The sequence below is a fragment of the Microcaecilia unicolor genome, chromosome 2, assembly GCF_901765095.1.
Source record: "Microcaecilia unicolor chromosome 2, aMicUni1.1, whole genome shotgun sequence".
NCBI lineage: Eukaryota > Metazoa > Chordata > Amphibia > Gymnophiona > Siphonopidae > Microcaecilia > Microcaecilia unicolor.
This window is the reverse complement of record NC_044032.1, coordinates 335270263-335295258: the sequence shown is the minus strand read 5'-3', so window position 1 is coordinate 335295258 and position 24996 is coordinate 335270263. Positions and strand designations below refer to the sequence as shown.

At 42.4% G+C, this 24996-nt stretch overlaps 1 protein-coding gene across 1 annotated transcript in view; it reads right to left on the bottom strand.

Annotated features, from left to right (window-relative positions):
• ZCCHC7 (zinc finger CCHC-type containing 7) overlaps positions 1-24996 on the bottom strand; it is a 746336-nt gene that overhangs the window by 425090 nt on the left and 296250 nt on the right. The window contains exon 5 of the mRNA XM_030194364.1: positions 22273-22443. Within this exon, the coding sequence (XP_030050224.1) occupies positions 22273-22443 (171 nt within the window). The remainder of the gene's footprint in view (positions 1-22272; positions 22444-24996) is intronic.

Genomic DNA, 24996 nt, shown 5'->3' with positions numbered 1-24996 from the left:
AAAAATTTTGCCCCCCCTTTGACATTGCCATGGTATTAGAACAGTGTATTTGATTAAAAACGTTTCACGTGCCATGCATCTCGTCATCCAATTGGCCCAAATGGACAAAATCAGCAGGATTCTGCGCAACAATGCTGAATCCTGTGCTCAGCAGAATTCCGACAGGAGTAAAGGATACACTACACTAATGAGAGGCCGGAAAACAGTTGGAGAAAAGTGCTCAGTATACCTTGAAGATAAAGCTTATACCACTGTCAACCAGCAGAAAAAAAAAAGAGGCTACCCAAGGGAAACACCAATGGCCAGAAAAACTCAGGTTCAAACATCATGCATCAAACTTTGTGTTAGTCTTATTTCGTCTTGAAAACCACATTCAGGCCGACTGAAGGTCTGCAATTCTAAGCTCTCAATGTCCAGACTGTGAGGGCTAGGGACTGGAGCTTGGAGTGCAGAGAGACCCGTCATTCTGTGAAATGAGGGTCGGAAAATACTCCAATCACAGTTCTTCAAAGGACAACTTTATAAGATGTGGGAACTAGATCTGCCTCGGCCGATATGGGGCAATGAGGATCATAGTTTCCCTATCTTGCAATGTCTGCTCTATGAGAGGTATGGGAGGATACGAGAGAAGACCTTTCACCCAATGAAGAACAGCATCCAGATTCAGAATCAAGATGGCGACAAGAGCGGATGTCGGGACTCGAAGCTCCTGAACCTATCTCAAACGCCTTGCCGAAGGGTTAATTCTCTGACCTAGCGATGGGAAAGAGAAAGGGGAAAACAGCGGTTCCTACCTCCATGGTCCCGCAGCTAACTCCCGCCTCACGCCAGACGACTTTGGATAGTTTCAGAGTCGGGGTTCCTGGTGAGCGTATTTCCACTTCGAATGACCCGGCCCTTCAGAGGACCGAGTGCAGCATTGAGGGAGTAACGCTGAGCCCTCCCTCTCATACTGCACCTCCGCGACCCGGAGACGATTCGTCACTCATGGGGTCACATCGCATGGAGGCCATGGAACTTCCTGGACCCTCAGCGTCTGAAGGAGGACCCATGAGGACTTCTACCCCAGGCAGAGAAAGCGACGCAGGATTCCGTTTGTGAATCAGCCTCAACTGCCCAGGATCGGGACCGTGAGTACCGGAGGAATGAAGAAACCAGCGGTAGTTACTATGAGTATGTTATGGGACGCTATCCAGGGAGTGAAGAGCACTTTGATTGAAATGAATACTTCAGTAAATAGTGAAATAACTGATTTAAAAAATCTAACCAGATATTTTCTGAACAAATCCAAGCACAGAATGCTAAGATTTAAAAAAACCAAGGAAATTCAGAAATTGCACAATCTTACAGAAGTTTTAATTAAGGAAAGAGACATCCAGGACAGAAAGCTTGAATACCTTGAAAATTATGGACGAAGAAATAATTTGAGATTTTTAAATTTCCCGAAATCCCCTTTGATAAATGCAGTGGATATGCTTAAAAGATATTTTAAGGATGTATTGGGGATTCTGGAGGCATATCCGCCTATAACAAGAACCCAATACATTACAGGAAGACCTGGATTACCTAAAGATAAATCTCAAGCAAATCCTCCTGCTGAATTGAATTTGACAGAGTTCCTGGAAACTTCTCTTGAATTTATTTCTGAAAGAACAACATTATTGGTAACATTCGTGCTTGAGCCTGATCGCAATAATATTCTCCGATCATATTTCAGACATATAAACAATTTATTTTTGGGACATAGGATACAAGTTTTCCCTGATATGGCACGTGCCACTCAGAGGAAAAGAAAGAATTTTTGATTTATAAAGCTAGAGTTTTAAAGCTAGGGGAACCTTTATTTTGAAATTTCCTTGCAGGTGCTGTATTACCTTTAACTCGGTTAATTACCTCTTCTTTAACTCTACGAAGTTGTTAGATTTTATTGAATCAAAAGAAAAAGTGTTCCGCCTCTGGAGGTGAACCTGTAATTAAAGAATGCTGTTAATATTTGGCTGTGGATATATGTTTCACCCTTCCGCTGATTAGTATTAAAAAAATGTTACTTATGTTATAATTTCTTAGATCTTGATTCAAATATTGTGGACAAATGTTATAAAATATTTTCCTTTAAGAATTTTCGGTAATATGTATTACCTAACAATGTTTAATTTCCAAATTTCCGTAACATTTATGTTTTATAGATGTAGATGTAAAAAATTAATAAATAAAGAAATTAAAAAAAAGACGGCATCCAACGCTAGTCTGCTGTGCGATCTGAGCCTTGGAACAGAACTGAGAAACTGTTATTAAGATGAGTGGCAAAAAGATCTACCGAAGGGTTGTCCCACTCTTGTAACTTCTTGAGGGCTAAGCCCATATTGAGAGATCACTCATGAGGTTGTATCACCCTGCTCAGTCTGTCTATCAGGCTGTTCTCCTTGCCAGCCAGGTATGAGGCACACAGAACCATCCCATGAAAGATAGCCCACTGTCACATTCCCACCACTTCCTGACACAAGGGGTAGGATCTTGTATCCCTCTGCTTGTTCACACAGTGCGTTGTAACCTGGTTGTCAGTTTGAATGAGAACAATTTGGTTCAGCAGCCGATCTCTGAAAGTCTACAGAACGTTCCAAATGGCCTTACTTCCAGGAGGTGGATGTGAAGATCTGTCTCCTGAGCAGACTATGTCCCAAGCCCATCTACATGATCTCCCCATCAGAGGTCGGATGCAATTCGACCATAGTCTCCATCAGAGTAGGAAATTAACTAGCTCTAGAGGGACATAGATGACACCTGCCAGGTTCCCTGTGGCCTGGAATCACTGGGAAGCTAGGGTCCATTGGGCCACCCTCAAACGGAGGTGTGCCATGGGAGTGACATGTTCTGTGGAGGCCATGTGGCCTAGCAACCTCAACATCTGCTGAGCTGTGACCTGCTTGCTGCTGTGGACCTGCGAGGCAAGCGTAAGCAAGGCATCCATCCTTGCTTGTAGCAGCAAAGCCAAGCTTGTACTGTACCTAGCAGGGCTCCTTCCTCCCCCCCATGCTTTCCTGCCCGCAAATACTCTCACCACAGCCACTTGTTTAAAATAGCCGCCAATAATTCAAGCAACAGCCTTGTGAGACTGACATCTCAGCAGCCATCTTAAGCATGTGGCGGTGGCGAAAGGATCAGCGGCAGCGGGCAGAAAAGGGTGGGGACCTTTCCTGCCCCTAAGCAAGCCACTAGACCACAAGGATGATGCGAGGTATGTGTGGGGAAGACATCCAGGGCTGGAAGAGGTGGATGGAAGGGAGGGAGGGAGGGAGGAAGTTGAAGACAGGGTAGTCTCTTGTTTCCCCTTCCGTCCCGCAGGACCCGGGTCCATCTCCCCGAATCCCTGTGGACCTTGGTCCATCCCCATTGTCCTGGAGGGGACCCCCGCAGGAATCCTGCTATCCCCGTTCCCATGCAGCTCTCTAATCAGAACTTCACAGTCAGCTATGAGATGAGTAATAGTTTTCAGCTCTCTCTTACTGAATCTACAGATGTCATTTGTACCATTTTTTCTATTCTTGCTATGAACTATCTTGTATGCTCCCCTTTCTAGGCTAAAATAAACAATCTTTCATCCTCTATTTCACTCTATATAAATTTCTACGCTGCAGAAGCTTGATCTGCTTCTTCCACAGAAATGCACTGGGTCATTTTATTGGGAGAAGAGGGTGTTTATCTCTGGAAACCTGAGTCTGATTTGCCCATTTTAAAGCTGTGTGTCCTAATGGATAGGCGTCTGACTTTGGATCAGAAGATAAAGAGTTGAAGTGCTTTCATGGTCAGTAGCTTGTATTTCGGTAGCATGGAATCTTGCTGCTCGTTGGGATTCTGCCAGGTACTTGTGACCTGGATTAGTCACTGCTGGAAGCAGGATACTAGGCTAGAAGGATCATTGGTCTGATCCAGTACTACTATCTTATGTTCACCTTTTTTTAACTCATATCAAGTTTTATCCCATTCTATTTAATTTGCCCCCAGACAGAAGAATTGACAGGTAGCTCTGTTTTATTCTATTCTTGGTATTTATAGCCCATTTATGTCAACAAGGAATCCAAGCAGGTTACAATAAGATATGAAACACAAAGATCATTTGGTAAATTATCAGATCATATATTAAAAATTTTTCTTCACCCAACGCATAATTAAACTCTGGAATTCGTTGCCGAACGTGGTGAAGGCGATTAGCTTGGCAGAGTTTAAAAAGGGGTTAGACGGTTTCCTAAAGGACAAGTCCATAAACCACTACTAAACGGACTTGGGAAAAATCCACAATTCCAGGAATAACATGTATAGAATGTTTCACGTTTGGGAAGCTTGCCAGGTGCCCTTGGGCTGGATTGGCAGCTGTCGTGGACAGGATGCTGGGCTCGATGGACCCTTGGTCTTTTCGCAGTGTGGCATTACTTATGTACTTATGTAAAACACGTATCAAAAAAATGTTTTCAGAGCTTTATGCAACGAGAGACACTTTGGAAAAGTACAAATTTGTTTAAAAAGAGTTTCAAATTTTACTTGACTGATACATGAATGAACTATCTAAGACTCTCTATATCAAACTTTCTTAATAGCTGGAATCCAAATACAATGTAGAATGAAAACGAGAATTTCTCAAAAAAACTGTAAACGTTATTAACTGTGTATGCAAATAGGGACAATAACCACGCAGGATTTTAAATACTAAGCAAGCAACCTTAAATTCTACTTGTGCACGAATCGGCAACCAATGTAAATTTCTCAACAATGGTGTTACATGATCAAATCTATGGCATCCGAATATCAATTTTGCTGCAGTACTTTGTAAAATCTGTAATCTGTTAAGTTTCGAGTGCAGTATTACATATAAACATTACAGTAATGAAATTAAAATAGAATAATAGTTTGCACCAACACTCAAAAATGTTCAAGAAAAAAGCACATCTAATTAGGTTCAACTGACATAATTTAAGAAATCTGTTGGGTTGGAAAGAATAAAAAGCTCTGTTGGCATATGCCTGACCCAGGCTCCACTGGATCATGTCACCCACTTGTGGACTTAATATCCCACATTTCCAGGTAGAACAGATAATGCTTTTCATATGCACATTTTATAGACTTTTCTTTACTGGTATGTATGTGAACTGTGACTCAATGTATAAAATTATGAAGTAAAATTCATATCGAGCAAGGATGACACTTAAAATAATTCACTAAATAACTAAGTCTTAATAAATCTGCTTGCTTCAGTTCTTTCCTTTACCAATTACTTATGAAATTAATATTCCTAAGTCATTTAAAAAATACAGTAAAAACAAATGAAGTAACATCAAGGTCAGAGACAGCTAAGATTGAGCACTTCTATATTAAAGCTGAACAAAGGACACACACACATACAAAACCACACAAAATAAGAGAAGAACCAGAAATGACACAGGCAGAAGAGAGTCAAAATGCAGAGTTTATATTTTTCAGGAAAACTAAGTAATACTGTTTTAAAAGAAAATAGATTGGCCGTAAAAAAATAAAACACATACCTACTCATAAGTTTCACCTCATGTCCTTAGAAGGGCAAGAACCTCTCACCCCATATTATTTATTTGGATTTATTCACCGCCTTTTGAAAGAATTCACTCAAGGCGGTGTGCAGCAAGAATAAGTCAAAACATAGGCAACAGACAATGACAGTAGTAAAAATAGTATGGTAAATTACAATGTCAACGCAAAGCGAATGCTACATACCTGTAGAAGGTATTCTCCGAGGACAGCAGGCTGATTGTTCTCACTGATGGGTGACGTCCACGGCAGCCCCTCCAATCGGAATCTTCACTAGCAAAGTCCTTTGCTAGTCCTCGCGCGGCCGTCTTCCCGCCCGAAACCGCTCGAGCCGGCCAGTCCAGTATGTAGCAAGACAATACAAGGGAAGACACAACTCCAAAGGGGAGGCGGGCGGGTTTGTGAGAACAATCAGCCTGCTGTCCTCGGAGAATACCTTCTACAGGTATGTAGCATTCGCTTTCTCCGAGGACAAGCAGGCTGCTTGTTCTCACTGATGGGGTATCCTTAGCCCCCAGGCTCACTCAAAACAACAACCATGGTCAATTGGGCCTCGCAACGGCGAGGACAAACTGAGATTGACCTAAAAAATTTACCAACTAACTGAGAGTGCAGCCTGGAACAGAACAAACAGGGCCCTCGGGGGGTGGAGTTGGATCCTAAAGCCCAAACAGGTTCTGAAGAACTGACTGCCCGAACCGACTGTCGCGTCGGGAATCCTGCTGCAGGCAGTAATGAGATGTGAATGTGTGGACAGATGACCACGTCGCAGCTTTGCAAATTTCTTCAATGGAGGCTGACTTCAAGTGGGCTACCGACGCAGCCATGGCTCTAACATTATGAGCCGTGACATGACCCTCAAGAGCCAGCCCCGCCTGGGTGTAAGTGAAGGAAATGCAATCTGCTAGCCAACTGGATATGGTGCGTTTCCCCACAGCCACCTCCCCTCCTATTGGGATCAAAAGAAACAACAATTGGGCGGACTGTCTGTTGGGCTGTGTCCGCTCCAAATAGAAGGCCAATGCTCTCTTGCAGTCCAATGTGTGCACCTGACGTTCAGCAGGGCAGGAATGAGGACGGGGAAAGAATGTTGGCAAGACAATTGACTGGTTCAGATGGAACTCCGACACGACCTTTGGCAAGAACTTAGGGTGAGTGCGGAGGACTACTCTGTTATGATGAAATTTGGTGTAAGGGGCCTGGGCTACCAGGGCCTGAAGCTCACTGACTCTACGAGCTGAAGTAACTGCCACCAAGAAAATGACCTTCCAGGTCAAGTACTTCAGATGGCAGGAATTCAGTGGCTCAAAAGGAGGTTTCATCAGCTGGGTGAGAACGACATTGAGATCCCATGACACTGTAGGAGGCTTGACAGGGGGCTTTGACAAAAGCAAACCTCTCATGAAGCGAACAACTAAAGGCTGTCCTGAGATCGGCTTACCTTCCACACGGTAATGGTATGCACTGATTGCACTAAGGTGAACCCTTACAGAGTTGGTCTTGAGGCCAGACTCAGACAGGTGCAGAAGGTATTCAAGCAGGGTCTGTGTAGGACAAGAGCGAGGATCTAGGGCCTTGCTGTCACACCGACGGCAAACCTCCTCCATAAAAAGAAGTACTCCTCTTAGTGGACTCTTTCCTGGAAGCAAGCAAGATGCGGGAGACACCCTCTGACAGACTCAAAGAGGCAAAGTCTACGCTCTCAACATCCAGGCCGTGAGAGCCAGGGACCGGAGGCTGGGATGCAAAAGAGCCCCTTCGTCCTGCGTGATGAGGGTCGGAAAACACCCCAATCTCCACGGTTCTTCGGAGGATAACTCCAGAAGAAGAGGGAACCAGATCTGACGGCCAAAAGGAGCAATCAGAATCATGGTGCCTCGGTCTTGCTTGAGTTTCAACAAAGTCTTCCCACCAGAGGAATGGGAGGATAAGCATACAGCAGGCCCTCCCCCCAATCCAGGAGGAAGGCATCCGATGCCAGTCTGCCGGGGGCCTGAAGCCTGAAACAGAACTGAGGGACTTTGTGGTTCGCTTGAGATGCGAAGAGATCCACCAAGGGGGTGCCCCACGCTTGGAAGATCTGGCGCACCACTCGGGAGTTGAGCGACCACTCGTGAGGTTGCATAATCCTGCTCAGTCTGTCGGCCAGACTGTTGTTTACGCCTGCCAGATATGTGGCTTGGAGCCCCATGCCGTGACGGCGAGCCCAGAGCCACATGCTGACGGCTTCCTGACACAGGGGCGAGATCCGGTGCCCCCCTGCTTGTTGATGTAATACATGGCAACCTGGTTGTCTGTCTGAATTTGGATAATTTGGTGGGACAGCCGATCTCTGAAAGCCTTCAGAGCGTTCCAGATCGCTCGCAACTCCAGGAGATTGATCTGTAGACCGCGTTCCTGGAGGGACCAGCTTCCTTGGTGTGAAGCCCATCGGACATGAGCTCCCCATCCCAGGAGAGACGCATCCGTGGTCAGCACTTTTTGTGGCTGAGGAATTTGGAAAGGACGTCCCAGAGTCAAATTGGACCAAATCGTCCACCAATACAGGGATTCGAGAAAACTCGTGGACAGGTGGATCACGTCTTCTAGATCCCCAGCAGCCTGAAACCACTGAGAAGCTAGGGTCCATTGAGCAGATCTCATGTGAAGGCGGGCCATGGGAGTCACATGAACTGTGGAGGCCATGTGGCCCAGCAATCTCAACATCTGCCGAGCTGTTGCATCGATGCACTCGATGCACTGGCGGCCGATGATGAAGGTCTGGACGCTGACGACGTCGATGCACTCGATGACCTTGGTGTCGATGCCGACGAAGAGCCCGAGAACAAAATATTCCACTGGGCCAATCTCGCTACCTGAGTCCGCCTTTGTAAACAGGGAACACAGACTACAGTTCTGAGGACGGTGGCTTGGCCCCCAACACTGAAGACACACGAGTGCCTATCAGTGAGCGAGATTACCCGGGCGCACTGGGTGCACTTCTTGAAGCCGCTGGAAGGCTTCAATGTCATGGCGGAAAAAATCACGCCGGTGAAATCAAAATCCGAAATGGCGAATTTGAGCACCAAAAAGTTTTAGGGAGAAAATCTCGACCGAGGCCGAAAGAGGCCTACCCCGACGACGAAAGAAAACTTACCGGGGCAAAGACTGAAAAATACGGGAAGGGACAAACGAAGCCCGGGGGGCTTCAGGAGCACTTCCCAACAATTTTTAAAGATTTTCCGAAGAAAAACACACGTCAACGAAAGAGGACGCGCGAGGTCGACTTTCCAGGGCTCGACAACGGCGAAAACACGACCGTACCGAGTGCGGACAAAAGAAGACTGGCCGGCTCGAGCCGGTTTCGGGCGGGAAGACGGCCGCGCATGCGCTGTGCGCGCGGGCGCGGGAGGACTAGCAAAGGACTTTGCTAGTGAAGATTCCGATTGGAGGGGCTGCCGTGGTACGTCACCCATCAGTGAGAACAAGCAGCCTGCTTGTCCTCGGAGAACACACATCATAACATTTTAATAGACAGCAGAAGGCATAAGCAAAGATAGCACATATAGATTAAAATAGAAACAACAAAGAAAAATACAAGTATACAAGAAGACAAACCAAAAGAGCATACTACAAAACCAAAATAGGACCAGACTACAAAGACGCACAATAACTCTACCAACTCGTGCACAAACTAATAGACACCACACCAGTGACCACAGCTAGCACAGACACCCATCGGCAGACCAACTTGCCAAATACTTCAATGAGAAAATTATAAAACTTCGATCCACATTACCACACAATGCCACTGACCACGAAAAATTTATGGATTGCCTAGACCCTACTCCTGGTGAATACCCAGCAGATCGAACCTGGAATGACTTCGACATGCTAACCGAAGATACCATCATTCAAGCACTCAACAAATTCTCCAAAACCCAGCAGCCTAACAAGGTCCGCCCCCAAACGCTTCATAACAGACCTTACATCACACCTGAACTACATGCTACAACAGGGACTCTTCCCAAGGACAAAGGAAATATATTACTTACACCCATACCCAAAGACTTAAAGAAAAACTAAATGACACAACCAACTATCGACCAGTAGTATCCATTCCCCTGATAGTAAAACTAATGGAAAGTATGGTAACCAAACAACTCACCAACTACCTAAACAAATTCTCAGTACTACACGAATCACAGTCAGGATTTCGATCCAACTATAGCACTGAAACAGTGCTAATCACACTCATACTAAATTCAAACAACTAATTGCAACTGGAAACAATGTGCTACTCCTACATTCGATATGTCCAGCGCGTTCGACATGGTCAGCCACCAAATACTCACGAACCTCCTAGACTACTTCGGGATTGGAGGAAACGTACTAAGAGGGTTTAAAGGCTTCCTAACAGCAAGATCGTATCAAGTGATTTCTAACTCAAAAACGTCAACACCATGGAAACCACCTGAATGCGGAGTACCACAAGGATACCCGCTCTCACCAACCCTTTTAACTTAATGATGACACCTTTAGACAAATCGCTATCCAACCAAGGACTCAATCCGTACATCTATGCAGACAATGTCACGATATACATCCGTTCAAACAAGACATAACCGAAATCACAAACAAAATCACACACAGCCTACAATAATGAACTCATGGGCAGACACATTCCAACTAAAGCTAAACGCAGAAAAAACACAATGTCTCATCCTATCCTCACAATACAACACAAACAAACCCAATACCATAAACACCCCAGACTACACCCTTCCGGTCTCAGACAGGCTGAAAATCTGGGAGTCACAATTGACCGAAATCTCACACTCGAAGACCATGCGAAAAATACAGTAAAGAAAATGTTCTACTCAATGTGGAAACTTAAAAAGAATCAAACCTTTCTTCCCAAGGGATGTATTCCGCAGCCTAGTACAATCAATGGTGCTAAGTCATCTAGACTACTGCAATGCCATCTATGCCGGATGCAAAGACAAATCATTAAGAAGCTTCAAACCGCTCAAAACACAGCAGCCAGACTCATATTTGGGAAAGCGAAATACAAAAGCGCCAAAACCCCTAAGAGAAAACCTACACTGGCTCACATTAAAAGAACGAATTGCGTTCAAAGTTTGCACTCTGGTCCACAAAATCATATACAAGGAAGCCCCAACCTATATGTCAGACCTCATAGACCTGCCTACTAGGAACACAAAAAGATCATCACGCACATTCCTCAATCTTCACTACCCTAACTGTAAAGGACTAAAATATAAATCCACATACGCGACCAGTTTCTCATACATCTGCATGCAGCTGTGGAACGCACTACCGAAGGCCATAAAAAACAACGCAAGACCTAACCATCTTCCGAAGGCTACTAAAAACAGATCTATTCAAGAAGGTATACCATAAACAACCATCTTAAAGTCCAAATAACAACACCATAACACGATCTATACATACCCGAAATCTTAGCACATGACTGATTAACCTCTTTGCTATCAATGATCAACACTACTACCACCTTAAACCTTATCAATAGGGTCTCTCTATAGTCGATAACCTAATATATGTTACAATCCAATTTACTACTCAGGAACCTTCATGCATTACAAAATGTATTCTCCTTTACCATATATATATGCACATGGTATATATATATATCATGATCTGTTCCATATATGCTATGTTCCATGTATGTTACCATGTATGTGTATGCACCTTAACGTAATACCATTTGTAATTCTGTTACCCCGGAAATGGCAACCACCATTATGGCAAATGTAAGCCACATTGAGCCTGCAAACTGGTGGGAAAAGTGTGGGATACAAATGCTACAAAATAATAAATAGGAGTTAAAAAATAAAGGGACTAATTTAAGTAAAGTTGCACATGAAGTCAGAAAGATGCATGAATATAATCTCAGCTAGGATAGGATGGGTAAGAAAGTCCTGCTACAGTATGTTAGTCCTTGTATGTGTGTGACCAGCAAATTAATTGGTTCTTCCATTAAAGGCTTGGGAAAATACCCAAGCTTTCACTCGCTTCCTGAAGTTGAGACAGTCTTGTGTTAAGTGAAGCCTTTCAGGGAGTGCATTCTGTAGTTTGGGGGCTACTCTAGAGAAGGTTTGCTGGCGGGTATCACATCGTGTGATGTTTAAGGACCATAGTGAACCTTGGAAGTGTATAGAGAGAGATCCTTTCTTCAAGTACTCTGTCATTTCCTTTAAGGGCCTTGAAGATCAGACACATAGTTTTACATTTAGCCTCCCTATCTGTTTCCACATACAGTTCAAACTCCTCGTATTGACATACAAGTGCATTCACTCTGCAGCTCCTCAGTACCTCTCATCTGTACCTACACTCCTCCCCGGGAACTCCGTTCATTAGCTAAATCTCTCTCATCTGTACCCTTCTCCTCCACTGCTAACTCCAGATTCCGTTCCTTTTATCTTGCTGCACCGTATACCTGGAATAGACTTTCTGTGCCAGTATGTCAAGCGCCATCTCTGCTTATCTTCAAATCTAGTCTAAAAGCCCACCTTTTTGATGCTGCCTTTAACTCCTAATCCCTATTCACTTAGGGGGTCTTTTACTAAAGCTTAGCTCGAGTTATCTGCAGTAGGTCCCATAGGAATAAAATGGGCTCCACTGCAGGTAACTCGAGCTAAGCTTTAGTAAAAACCCCCTTATTTAGTACCCATGTCTGTTTAATCATTCCCATCTTAGCATTCCCTTATCCCTTATTTGTCCTGTTTGCCTGCCCTGATTAGATGGTAAGCTCTGTCAAGCAGGGGACTATCTCTTCATGTTCAAGTGTACAGCGCTGCGTACATCTAGTAGCGCTACAGAAATAAGTAGTAGTAGTATTGCACTGGTAGCCAGTGAAATTTTTGCAAAAAATGGTGTATGTGATGACACTGCTTATAATCTTCTATTAGTCTTGCTGTAGCATTCTGAATCAATTAAAGCTGGTGCAAACCCTTTGTAGTCAGAACCAGCATAGAGTGCATTACAATAATACAGTCTTAATGTTATTATGGCAAGCACAATTGTGACAAGTCTTACCTTCTCAATCAAAAGAGGTGAGAGAGGCAGCATAGTTGTCTCAAATGATGGAAGCAGCTCTTGTAGGAGCAGCCTAAGTTTTGAGTCTAGCTGTATTCCAGGTTCCTTACTTGTGATTTTCCGAAAGAGATTTTGATGTCAGGTAGTGCCCACTTGCGTTAGGGACACACAGAAGCTCAGTTTTACTTGGGTTCAGGCACAGCCCTGTTCAACATCAATTCAAGAGTGAGCTAAAAAGTCCCATATAAACCAAATGGCAAAGTCTCTGAATCGCAACAGTGCATATCTATATATACAAGAAAGCTGTGTCCTGTGTGCCTTGAATTATTTATGATTTGACATTAAAATTCAAACAACAATGAAAAAAGGTTATTTTACATCATTTCTTAGAGTCCATTAAATATAAGTCTCAAATTATCTCACAAGCATCGGCTCAAAATCAACAACTAAACAAAAAATGGGAATCCAATAATTTATTGCTCTCCCTAGGCTGAAGCCATAAAATTTAAAGGAGAACAACAGTATCGTATGAGACTGTCTTTAATTAGTCTTAAATATTATGAATTATAACATGAAGGTGCTCAGAAACGTTAACCTGATTCAGCTTCTGATTGGAAAGAGTTCAATCATTGCACCAGTCTAATAAGTTCTATAAAATTGTTTCAAAATTGCTTCAATAAATACAAAAAGGAATACATATGGTGCTTAATTTAAATCCCGAGGCTGAGCTGTAAAGATGTTTGATTGCGGAGATCTCAAAACTCACTCCACCGAATCAGGTTAGAAATAAAGCTACATTCGAATCATGAGGATCTCATTCACTTAAACACAACAGGTGATCTATTCTTTTTTAATCTGTTACAACTTTTCTTCTCCTAGTTTTTCTACAATTTTCTTTAATTTCTTTTCGATTGTGACATGTAAGTAGGATGACGTCACCGTATGGTGATTGGTGGCTGTTTTGAAGGTGTCTTTTTATCCAGCAGTGAAGGCGTCTTTTCAGTACTGGAGCCATCTTTTGATGGCTGGCCATACACTTCATTTAACGGGAGTGATGAGAGTATGCGTTGAATCAGACTGTTGATTTTTTGAAAAGCATTGTTTTTGGGAATGCCCATTAGTGACCACATAACATGACCATATAACATAGGTATTTTTTAATTGAAGGCATCAGTGTAGTGAGGTCTGTTGAAAAAGCACGCTGCGAAACAGATCCCCGTTGGGATTGACACTGACTTGCTACTGTGCCTGTGTTTATGCGGTGCTGTGTAAAAGAAGAGCAGAGCTGCATGACGGCGTTTTAAACACTCATGAAGATAAGTGGTTTTTTTCAGTGTCTTTATAAATGACATCAATTGAAAAAGTTATTCATAATAAATATGAATATGGATATTTATAATAGTAAAACAGGTCCGTTTCTGACACAAATGAAAATGGACGCTAGCAAGGTTTTCCTCGGAGTGTGTATGTTGGAGAGAGAGAGAAAGTGTGTGTGTGAGAGATAGTGTGTTTGTGAGTGAGAGAGAGAATGAGTGAGAGACAGACAGAGTGTGTGTGTGTTTGTGTCAGAGAGAAAGAGTGTGTGAGAGACAGAGTGTATGTGTGTGTAAGAGTGAGTGTGTGAGAGACAGAGAGTGAGTGTGTGTGTGTGTGAGTGTGGGGGCTCCGAGTTCCATGACCCTCTTCTTCCCTCTCGCCCTCTCCTCCGAGTTCCAGGCCCCCTTCCGTCCGAGGTGCAGGTCACCCTCCCTCCCTCTCCTCCCCTCCCCTCCGAGTTCCATGGCCCCCCTCCCTCTCCTCCCCAGCGTGTTCCATGCCCCCCTTTCCTCGAAGTGTGTATGTTTGAAGAGAGTGTGTGGGTGAGAGATGGAGTGTGTATGTGAGAGAGAATGAGTGAGAGAGAGACAGACAGAGTGTGTGTGTGTGAGAGAGAGACAGAATGTGTGTGTAAGAGAGTGTGTGAGAGTGTATGTGAGAGAGACAGACAGAGTGTGTGTGTTTGTGTGTGAGAGAGAGTGTAGGTGAGAGACAGAGAGTGAGTGTGTGTGTGAGAAAGTGAAGCCTTCAAGCCTTGAAGCATTCGTGCGCTCTGTAAGGCTCCATCTCCTCAATTGACAACATGTAGTTCCGGAACGTTGCAGGAATGCTTCAAGGCTTCACTTTCTCGGCTTCAGAATGTTGGAGGTGCTTTTTATTATATAGGATATTGAAAACTTAAAAATTGATTTGTGAGGTTCATATATGTGTGCAAAACTTTTCAGAATCCATTTGACATTCACTGTAGAAATAAAGCTCCTAACGTGTAAAAGTGACTAAACTCAAACAATCTTGAATATATCCAACATGATGCAACATAATCATGTATGTCCCCAATCTCAACACAGTCCTATATTTCACCTTGTATCAAAAGTCTAGTCAGTCAAAAATATATACTTCACATTTATAATAGTATTTTAAATAAACTATAAAACTCACTTATCAATCACGCTTGCTGCAGCATGGAAGGAAAGCTGCCGGGCCTTCACCCCTGATCAATCTGAACACGCCAGTGCATGTGTGCTACTTATACTAAATTTGCACCTCCCACTGCTACTAAAGCTAATTTTATTGGTTGTACCTAAGGTCAATCAAATGAGCAGCCACTTTATTTCTTTGTTTAAACTCTTGGGTTTAATTGTATCCCAGGTATATATTAACATTTGTTCCTTGGAGATATCTCCTCCATAACTTGTAGAAACTTGTAAAAGCACTACAAATTTCAAATCAGACTCTGAATGCTGTTCCCTAATCCAAGATTCCACCAGGTGTGCCTGCATGTGTTTGTGATAAATGTGACAAAAATGTTCAGCTATTCTAAACTTGCATTGAGGGGTCCTTTTACTAAGCTGCAGTCCGCATTTCGTTCTCCTTCGTCAGGAGGAACCAAGGTGATAATCCTGTGCAAGGCTGCACACCTGCATGGTAACCGACCGGGCTTCCGCCAGAGGACCACCCCACCGGAATCTGCTAACCGGTTGTTTGATGAAGTAATAGTTGTGGAAGCATTTCTTCAGCTACCCGATTTTGGTGTTCTGCCAACATCATCACATCACGATAAAATTGGGATGTTATCATCTTAATATTCCACTATGTATATCTGTGGAATAATGACAATTTGAACGCTACTAATGAAGGACTCAGCGGCGGTTATCATTTAGTTTGTACACTTTAGTTTGTACACTAAAATTATGTGAGACTATAACACTAAGTTTAAATGACTGCACTGTATTGTTCGGCAGGATTGTGGTGCATTGTGTAACATCTTTACAGTTTTACTGTTTATATTGCAATTATGAGATTTGAAGGGTGGCTGACGTATGCATGCGAGTGAGTGTATGTTATATTATTATTTACTGTTGATGACTGACACTCACATGTCAATAAAGAGAAATTGGAATGTAATTCTGGAGTCTTTTGTTGCTATAGGTTTAGATTGACTCCGGTTAAGGTTTATTTTCCCCTTAATGAAGATAGGTGAATTATCATCGCCTGATGAATCACTAGATGAATTAATGAATGAGTTGGGGTTTTTATGTTTTGTTTTTAATTTCCCTTCCAGTTTCTACAGGACTGACAATTTTTGTCCATCCAATGATATACATAGACTTTTGTATAATCCAAATCATTTTGACGATACTTAATCTTCTGGGCTCAAACTTGTTGCCGATATACTTCCATTTGTTGCTGATGCTCTAGATATTGTGGTTGGTAAGTCACCAATACTACTGGTGATTTTATTAAATTCCAATTTGGCTTCTAATTCTGTGGTTAATTCCTGAACCATGTTGTTAGGTTTATCGACTGTCAACAATAAAGATCCAACGAGCACCTGGAAATAGTCTTGTTCCACTGGGCAACAACCTAAATTGTCAAAAATCATGGTTCCTTGTTCAATCATAATCCTAGCAATAATCCACTAATGTGGCTAAATGCAACTCAGTTCTAACTAACAGTTTATTCAGTTTCTGAATCTCTGGCCAGTCAGTTAAAGGGTGTCTTTAGTTTGAGCAGGGGTGAAGGCTGGCAGATTTCCTTCCATGCTGCAGCAATTGTGATTGATAAGGGAGTTTATAGTTTATTAAAATACTATTACAGATGTGAAGTATATATTTTTGAATGACTTTAGACAGATACATATTTGTTAATTTAGGGCCCCTTTTACCAAGCTACGGCAAAAGGGGGCCTGCGCTAACATCTGCGTGTGTTTTTCACTCGCGCCGAGATCCCGTTACCGCAGCAGGTAAAAGGGAAGTCTCTCTTTCTTGCAGGAAATTGCCGTGCGACCAGTAAAGCACTTGCCACACAGCCATTGAGGTGGCAGTAAGGGCTCCCACACTAACCCGGCGGTAACCAGGCAGCGAGCAGCACTGCCCGATTACCACCGGGTATACTCTGGCACTACAAAAATAAATAAATAAATATATATATATTTTTTTTTTTTTTTTTGCAGCACCAGATATGATGGCACATTAGGGGTGGGAAGTACCGCCGGGCTGCTGCGGTTAGCCCGGCGGTACTTCCTGTTTAGCGGGTGGTAAGCCCGTGTTGGGCTTACTGCAGCTTAGTAAAAGGGGCTCTTACAGTCTGGTCTCCTGAAGACACCTCAAGGCAAAACACAGGACTGTCGACATCAGAACATATATGATTATGCAGCATCATACTGGATATATTAATTCAAGACTATGTTCAAGTTTGGTCACGATTTCACATTGGGAGATTTATTTCTAACCTGATTCGGTGGAGTGAGTTTTTGCATTTATTGAAGCAGTTTTGAAACAATTTTATACAACTTTATTGGACCGATGCAATGATTGAAATCTTTCCATCAGTTAGAAGCTGAATCAGGTTAACGTTTCTGAGTACCTTCATGTTGTAATTTCTAATATTTAAGACTAATTAAAGACTATTTCATAAGATACTGTTCTCCTTTATATTTTATGGCTTCAAAATTAACAACAACATATATACCAACTTACAGAAGTTGCCTAATGGTTACTGCAGTTAGCTGCGATCCTGGGGAACTGGGCCCGATTCCCACTGCAGCTTCTTGTGACCCTGGGAAAGTCACTTAACCCTCCACTGCTCAAGGTAGAGAAAAAAACACCTTAGATTGTGAGCCCTCTAGGGACAGAGAAAGAACCTGAATATACAGTGGGGGAAATAAGTATTTGATCCCTTGCTGATTTTGTAAGTTTGCCCACTGACAAAGACATGAGCAGCCCATAATTGAAGGGTAGGTTATTGGTAACAGTGAGAGATAGCACATCACAAATTAAATCCGGAAAATCACATTGTGGAAAGTATATGAATTTATTTGCATTCTGCAGAGGGAAATAAGTATTTAATCCCTCTGGCAAACAAGACCTAATACTTGGTGGCAAAACCCTTGTTGGCAAGCACAGCGGTCAGACGTCTTCTGTAGTTGATGATGAGGTTTGCACACATGTCAGGAGGAATTTTGGTCCACTCCTCTTTGCAGATCATCTCTAAATCATTAAGAGTTCTGGGCTGTCGCTTGGCAACTCGCAGCTTCAGCTCCCTCCATAAGTTTTCAATGGGATTAAGGTCTGGTGACTGGCTAGGCCACTCCATGACCCTAATGTGCTTCTTCCTGAGCCACTCCTTTGTTGCCTTGGCTGTATGTTTTGGGTCATTGTCGTGCTGGAAGACCCAGCCACGACCCATTTTTAAGGCCCTGGCGGAGGGAAGGAGGTTGTCACTCAGAATTGTACGGTACATGGCCCCATCCATTCTCCCATTGATGCGGTGAAGTAGTCCTGTGCCCTTAGCAGAGAAACACCCCCAAAACATAACATTTCCACCTCCATGCTTGACAGTGGGGACGGTGTTCTTTGGGTCATAGGCAGCATTTCTCTTCCTCCAAACACGGCGAGTTGAGTTCATGCCAAAGAGCTCAATTTTTGTCTCATCTGACCACAGCACCTTCTCCCAATCACTCTCGGCATCATCCAGGTGTTCACTGGCAAACTTCAGACGGGCCGTCACATGTGCCTTCCGGAGCAGGGGGACCTTGCGGGCACTGCAGGATTGCAATCCGTTATGTCGTAATGTGTTACCAATGGTTTCGTGGTGACAGTGGTCCCAGCTGCCTTGAGATCATTGACAAGTTCCCCCCTTGTAGTTGTAGGCTGATTTCTAACCTTCCTCATGATCAAGGATACCCCACGAGGTGAGATTTTGCGTGGAGCCCCAGATCTTTGTCGATTGACAGTCATTTTGTACTTCTTCCATTTTCTTACTATGGCACCAACAGTTGTCTCCTTCTCGCCCAGCGTCTTACTGATGGATTTGTAGCCCATTCCAGCCTTGTGCAGGTGTATGATCTTGTCCCTGACATCCTTAGACAGCTCCTTGCTCTTGGCCATTTTGTAGAGGTTAGAGTCTGACTGATTCACTGAGTCTGTGGACAGGTGTCTTTCATACAGGTGACCATTGCCGACAGCTGTCTGTCATGCAGGTAACGAGTTGATTTGGAGCATCTACCTGGTCTGTAGGGCCAGATCTCTTACTGGTTGGTGGGGGATCAAATACTTATTTCCCTCTGCAGAATGCAAATAAATTCATATACTTTCCACAATGTGATTTTCCGGATTTAATTTGTGATGTGCTATCTCTCACTGTTACCAATAACCTACCCTTCAATTATGGGCTGCTCATGTCTTTGTCAGTGGGCAAACTTACAAAATCAGCAAGGGATCAAATACTTATTTCCCCCACTGTAATGTGTACAATGTTGCATATGTCTACTAGTGCTATAGAAATGATAAGCAGTAGTAGAACTAACTGGATCACATTATAGGTTGGGTCACTTGTAACATCATTCATGGAAATTTAATGGAACTGAAGGAAACCAACAAAAATAATTTAAAATTTGTGGTTTAAAATATCCTTTTATTTGAGCAGTAATAGTTGGAAAGGATACTTCAAACATGGCACATTTATTTATTTATTAGGATTTATTTACTGCCTTTTTGAAGGAATTCACTCAAGGCGGTGTACAGTAAGAATAAATCAACATGAGCAATAGGCAATTAGAGCAGTAAAAATATTTGAACAATACAAAGTATGGCATGATATACTACTTGTGACTGGCTTTTAAACCTAACCTTCAGGAAATCACTGCAAACCAATCTCTTCAAAAAGGCTTACCCCCACCAATCCAACGTAAATCCCCACACCCAGCAACACAGCATAACCAATGATCATACCGGACAATCTACAACCTTCATTCCTTTGACCCTCATGGAGCCTGACACACACCCACATCATTTGTCCACAATATAACCTTGTATTTGTTATCAACCGACTTAGGGAACGCCTTTACAGTACTATGTAAGCCACATTGAGCCTGTAAATAGGTGGGAAAATGTGAGGTACAAATGTAACAAATAATAAAAAAAAATAAAAAAATCAGAAAACAATAGAGACACCGCAAACAATGACTTTTATCAGCAAGTACAACAATGCCAGCCCCAAATTTCAAGAATCATCAAAGAGCAATGGCATATTATGCAATCGCACGTTTTATTTAAGAACACCTCCGTGAAAACATCATATTCAAGAGGAAGAAATTTGAAGGAGATTTTAAGTCCTTCTTATTTAGCCACAAATAAAAAAGAATCCAAGAGCACATCTTTGGGACATTTTAAATGCGGAAAATGCAAAAACTGCGAAGTCACGTTACAGTATAAATTTTTTTAAAACCCATCAGATAACAGAACGTATAATTTAAGATATTTCAGCAATTGTAATAGTACATATGCGGCATATAGGATTTTCTGCCCCTGTGGAAAATTATACGTCGGGGAAAACCACCAGAAGTCTGAAGATTAGACTTCATGAACATCGAAGGAACATCAAAAGAGTAAGAATGGAAGCTCCATTGGTTGATCACTGTGTCAAATTCAAGCATACATTTGAACAGCTTAGGTGTTTCATTATTGATTTAATTAAACCAACATAAGAGGAGGTGATCGGGCTAAATTTTTATTAAAATCTGAACAAAGATGGATGCATCGTTTGAACACGTTAGAACCTTTCGGATTGAACAATAATATTGAATGGAAGGTATTTTTCAACCGAGTCTGGTTTACCATCAAAATTATACTCCTCCATCAACAATAATCAATACTGATGTCTTTTGAATCACATCTATTTTATAACACACATTGCATTGTTCGAATTTAGGACCATCTTTTTTTATGATTGTTTAAAATTTAAGTGAATCATTATATTTACAGCAAAACGACTTTCATAGGCAAATAAAATTTTAGGCTTTAGTCATAAAGACGTTGTGCAACATTTAAGTATTTGCAAGTGTTCAGTGTTATCTTCTAATTGATATATTTATTTCAAAATAAGAAAACTGACATCTAGAACACAATGCTGAAACAATAATGATCAAAGAACGATTCAAACGGTAGTCATCCAATGTAACGATTTTTGCTACATAGACATTTAATTCTCAACAGAGCCAAACATCAGAATTAGTAAAATAAGTAATCCTGCAGTCAATTAGACAATTAAATTGCAATTACTATGAGGATTCTTTCTGATTGGTTCATTCATATCTTCTCGAGTTGTTAAATGCTGCGAGCCGTTGTGGGCTCATGGTCAGCAGCAGTATCGAGTCGTAAGCAGACAAAGTAGAATGTAAGTTAAAGTGCAGTGTGTTGATAACTAGTTATCAATACGTTTAAATTTCTGGATGTGTAAAAATAGAAAAAAAACACATATGTATTCTTAAGAAAACTTGCCAGTTTCCCTTTAAATGATGTATATGATGCATATTTTCAGGTAATCAAAATTGATCAATACTCTTCATGTTGATGCACAGTCCTTGAAAAAGCTAACAAAGTGAAACGGATGAGGCTGCCGTCGGGCAGCAGATAACTACTACTACTACTACTTCTTATCATTTCTATAGCGCCACCAACTGCTCGACTTTGCATTATTTTATGATAACTCCTTACAATATATGTCAAAATTATTGAGACTACGCATGGTTTCAAGAGGTTATAGGAACCATTGAATTTTGCTAATAAGAAAGTATTGATGAATTAAAGTCTTGAGAAACTTTTAAGAAAAGGACAAATAAGTTTTAAAAAAATTAAATAATTTTGAAAAAAAACAAGATTTTTATGACCAATGATGAACACCACACCCTCAGTAAAAGCCGCTGAAAATTTGTGAGAACACGGTTGGGCGTTTTGAAGTCTTTTCCTCGGTTTTCAAATTGAAATCAGAAAGATTATATTTCCATATACATATCACTGGACTCTTCTTTTTTGTTGTATGGTATACTACTTGCAATGACAACACAATATGTACTAGAACATTTTGGTAGTGAAGGGTAAGGCAAAGTTTTAACATATAGATGAGTAAGAAAGTAGGAAGAACTAGAAAGTAAGGTGATTGATTTGAAGAAAGTTGCACGTGAGGTCAGAGAGATGGTTAAATATTAGCTAGGGTAGGAGTGGATAAACATTGTAAAGAGAGGATACTGATGTCTTTTAATGATCAGCTCACTGGCGACTAAATCATACAGAAAGAAAATGGTTATAAAGATCATCAAGGTTTTGTTTAAAAACTGGTACTTACATCAGCATAGTGGCCTGTCATAGAACAGCGGTGACACCGTTTCTTCCAATAAGCCTTTTCAATGCACTCCAGAGAGAAATGCCCAGGCAGAAAGCAGTTTGAACAATACCGTGCCGGACAGGAATTTTGTTTGTGCCCTCTGTTTCCACACAAGCAGCAGGCAGGCAGCTTCTACAAAGTGATTATAAAAAGACTTATATCAAGTTAAATTGAATTAGTAAAGCCTCTCATTATTTAAAATAACATGACACTATCGACAAAAGGTTCAATTAGCTCAGTTTCTTTTGGCACAGTTTGTACCGGTAATTAGCAAACAGCAGGGGCTAACCAATCCAACTTTTTATAAAGTCCCCTTTCCTTCGCACCATCAGGGGAAAAAACATGTTAAATTGGTCCCACAAATTTCTATTGCTCCTTATTCTTTACATAGTCTAACACAGAAAACCACATATATTAAACAGTCAATATCCTCAGGGGCTGCTTTACAACATAGCACTCTTCCACTCATTACCCGCACATTCCTGAATCTGCACTTCCCTAACTGCAAAGGTCTGAAATACAAACTAACGCACGCGTCAAACTTTACCTACTTGAGCACACAGCTATGGAACGCATTGCCGCACAACTTAAAACGATTTACGAATTAATGAACTTCGGCAAACTACTGAAGACCCATCTCTTTAACAAGGCATACCACAAGGATCAACCAATGTGAATATACGCAACTCCTCCACATACAGTCAGAACTGTCTTACAATTTCTGCTTGTTACACTACTATCATGTCTTATCATTACAATGTTGCCCAAGATCCTTCTGCAACACTAAATATCTATTTTTAAAATATATTTCCACTATTCATGATTATTGTAAGCCACATTGAGCCTGCAAAGAGGTGGGAAAATGTGGGGTACAAATGCAATAAATAAATAAATAAATAAATTAACTCTTTATGCTGACAATTTAGTTCATAAACTTACAAACCCTGTCTACATTCTTAGTCAAAAACATCACAATCAGTTTTCCTTTCAGAATCTGATCAGAATAACTTTTAAATAAAGACCTGATCACCTGTCTACATCACATCTAAATGCCTGAATTAAAGTTTTTAGTTGATCTGAAGTGTTCATAAAGAAAGGCTGTATGGTGACTCAGGAAAGTGACCCAACCATTTATGCGGTCACAAGCACAAACGGGCGGCAGCCCAGCTCAGCAGCAAGAGGTGGTCTTGGGGAAGGGTGATGGGGAGTGGGGAAAGGGCTCGTAGGACCTAAGCAAGTTAGGCAGGGATAAGAAAGAAGGGATAGTATAGGTAGATGAGGGAGGGGGAGGTAGGTAACAGAGGGGAAGTACAGGAAAGGGAGAAAGGAGGTGGCCAAAGGAAGCAGTATGAGCGGCGTTTGCAACGGTGTAATCGTTATTTTGCCTGCTGCTCCAACAGCTCAGGTGGTTCTGCGGGCTGCTCCTGCAGCCCTGATGGTTTTTGCAAATTTTGCTTGCTTTTTGCTGCTACAGTCCGACAGTGTTCGGCCATTTGTCTCTGGATTTTGTCCCGTCACGTGTGGGTGGCCATGTGGGGCCGCTCCCTGGATGTTTGGCCTGCCACATGGTGTTCATCCCCTCTGATGTAAAGTAATGCTTCACGGCAGGGTGTGGTGTGTGGCTGGTGTGCTGGATGGCAACGGCGGTGGATGGATCGCTTTCTGTCGGTAAGTCCGGACTGGCTGGATCTGTCCTTGTTGTGCGGGTGTGCGTGTACCCCGCAGAGCTGGCTAATGCTTCCCTTCGGAGTTCTGGCGTCGGGATCCTGTTGAGTGAGGTTTTTTCTTGTTGTTGTGACACCGAGTCCATGGGCCTCTTTGTCGGGGTGATCGGCGGAGGCCGCTTCTTGTGCAGTGGTGCCTGAGCCCACTATTTTGATGTTGTGAGAGGAGGAGTTGTTGTTCTTACATGGTAATATACTAAACCTCTGTTTAGAGTTTCAGTGCTCTTGAATGTGTATAAGGTATTGTGATCCTGTTTCAGGGTGGTCCTCTTGGGTTTCAATTTGCTGTTTTTTGTTTTATTTTATTTATGTTTATTTTGATATCGTTGTGCTATTGACATAGTTGCAGTTTTGGCATTGGACGGTGTCTGATGGCCACTTAAATGGATCTAATAAAGCTTAAAAAAAAAAAAAAATATATATATATATATTCATATTTTGGTCTGGGTCCAATTAAGATATAGCAATTACAAGTTTTCAAAGTATATTCTGGTAGCCTGCAAATAAAATATTACTACTGCCATAGCGGATTATGGTTTCCAATTTGAACCTGTTCTGTTCAGTAAGGCAGCATATTAATTCTGGATTGATCAAACGGCTCAAAATATGATTCCACTAGGCTCTTGTCACGTTCGTGAGTCCTTGTGCCCAGGTGGAGCACAGAGACGAAGACTGGAACCTGCGCTCTGCTGGGCAGCCGAGCAACCCCAAGGCTTCACCTGTGATGACCGCCGTTCCCTGAGGGTTGAGCCCCCAGGTTGTGAGCGGCCGGCAGGACTTCTGGATGCAGGCAGGGGTCAGAAGGCCGAAGGCCGGGAGTATTCTGAGATCAGGCCAGTCGGGCTTTAGACCGAGTCAGGCAGCCAGCAGGAAGTACTCAGGCTCAGACAGGAATAAGAGACAGGCAGAGAGTAATCCGGGTCAAGCAGTGGTCAGGCCAGGCAGCAGGCAGAGAGTAATC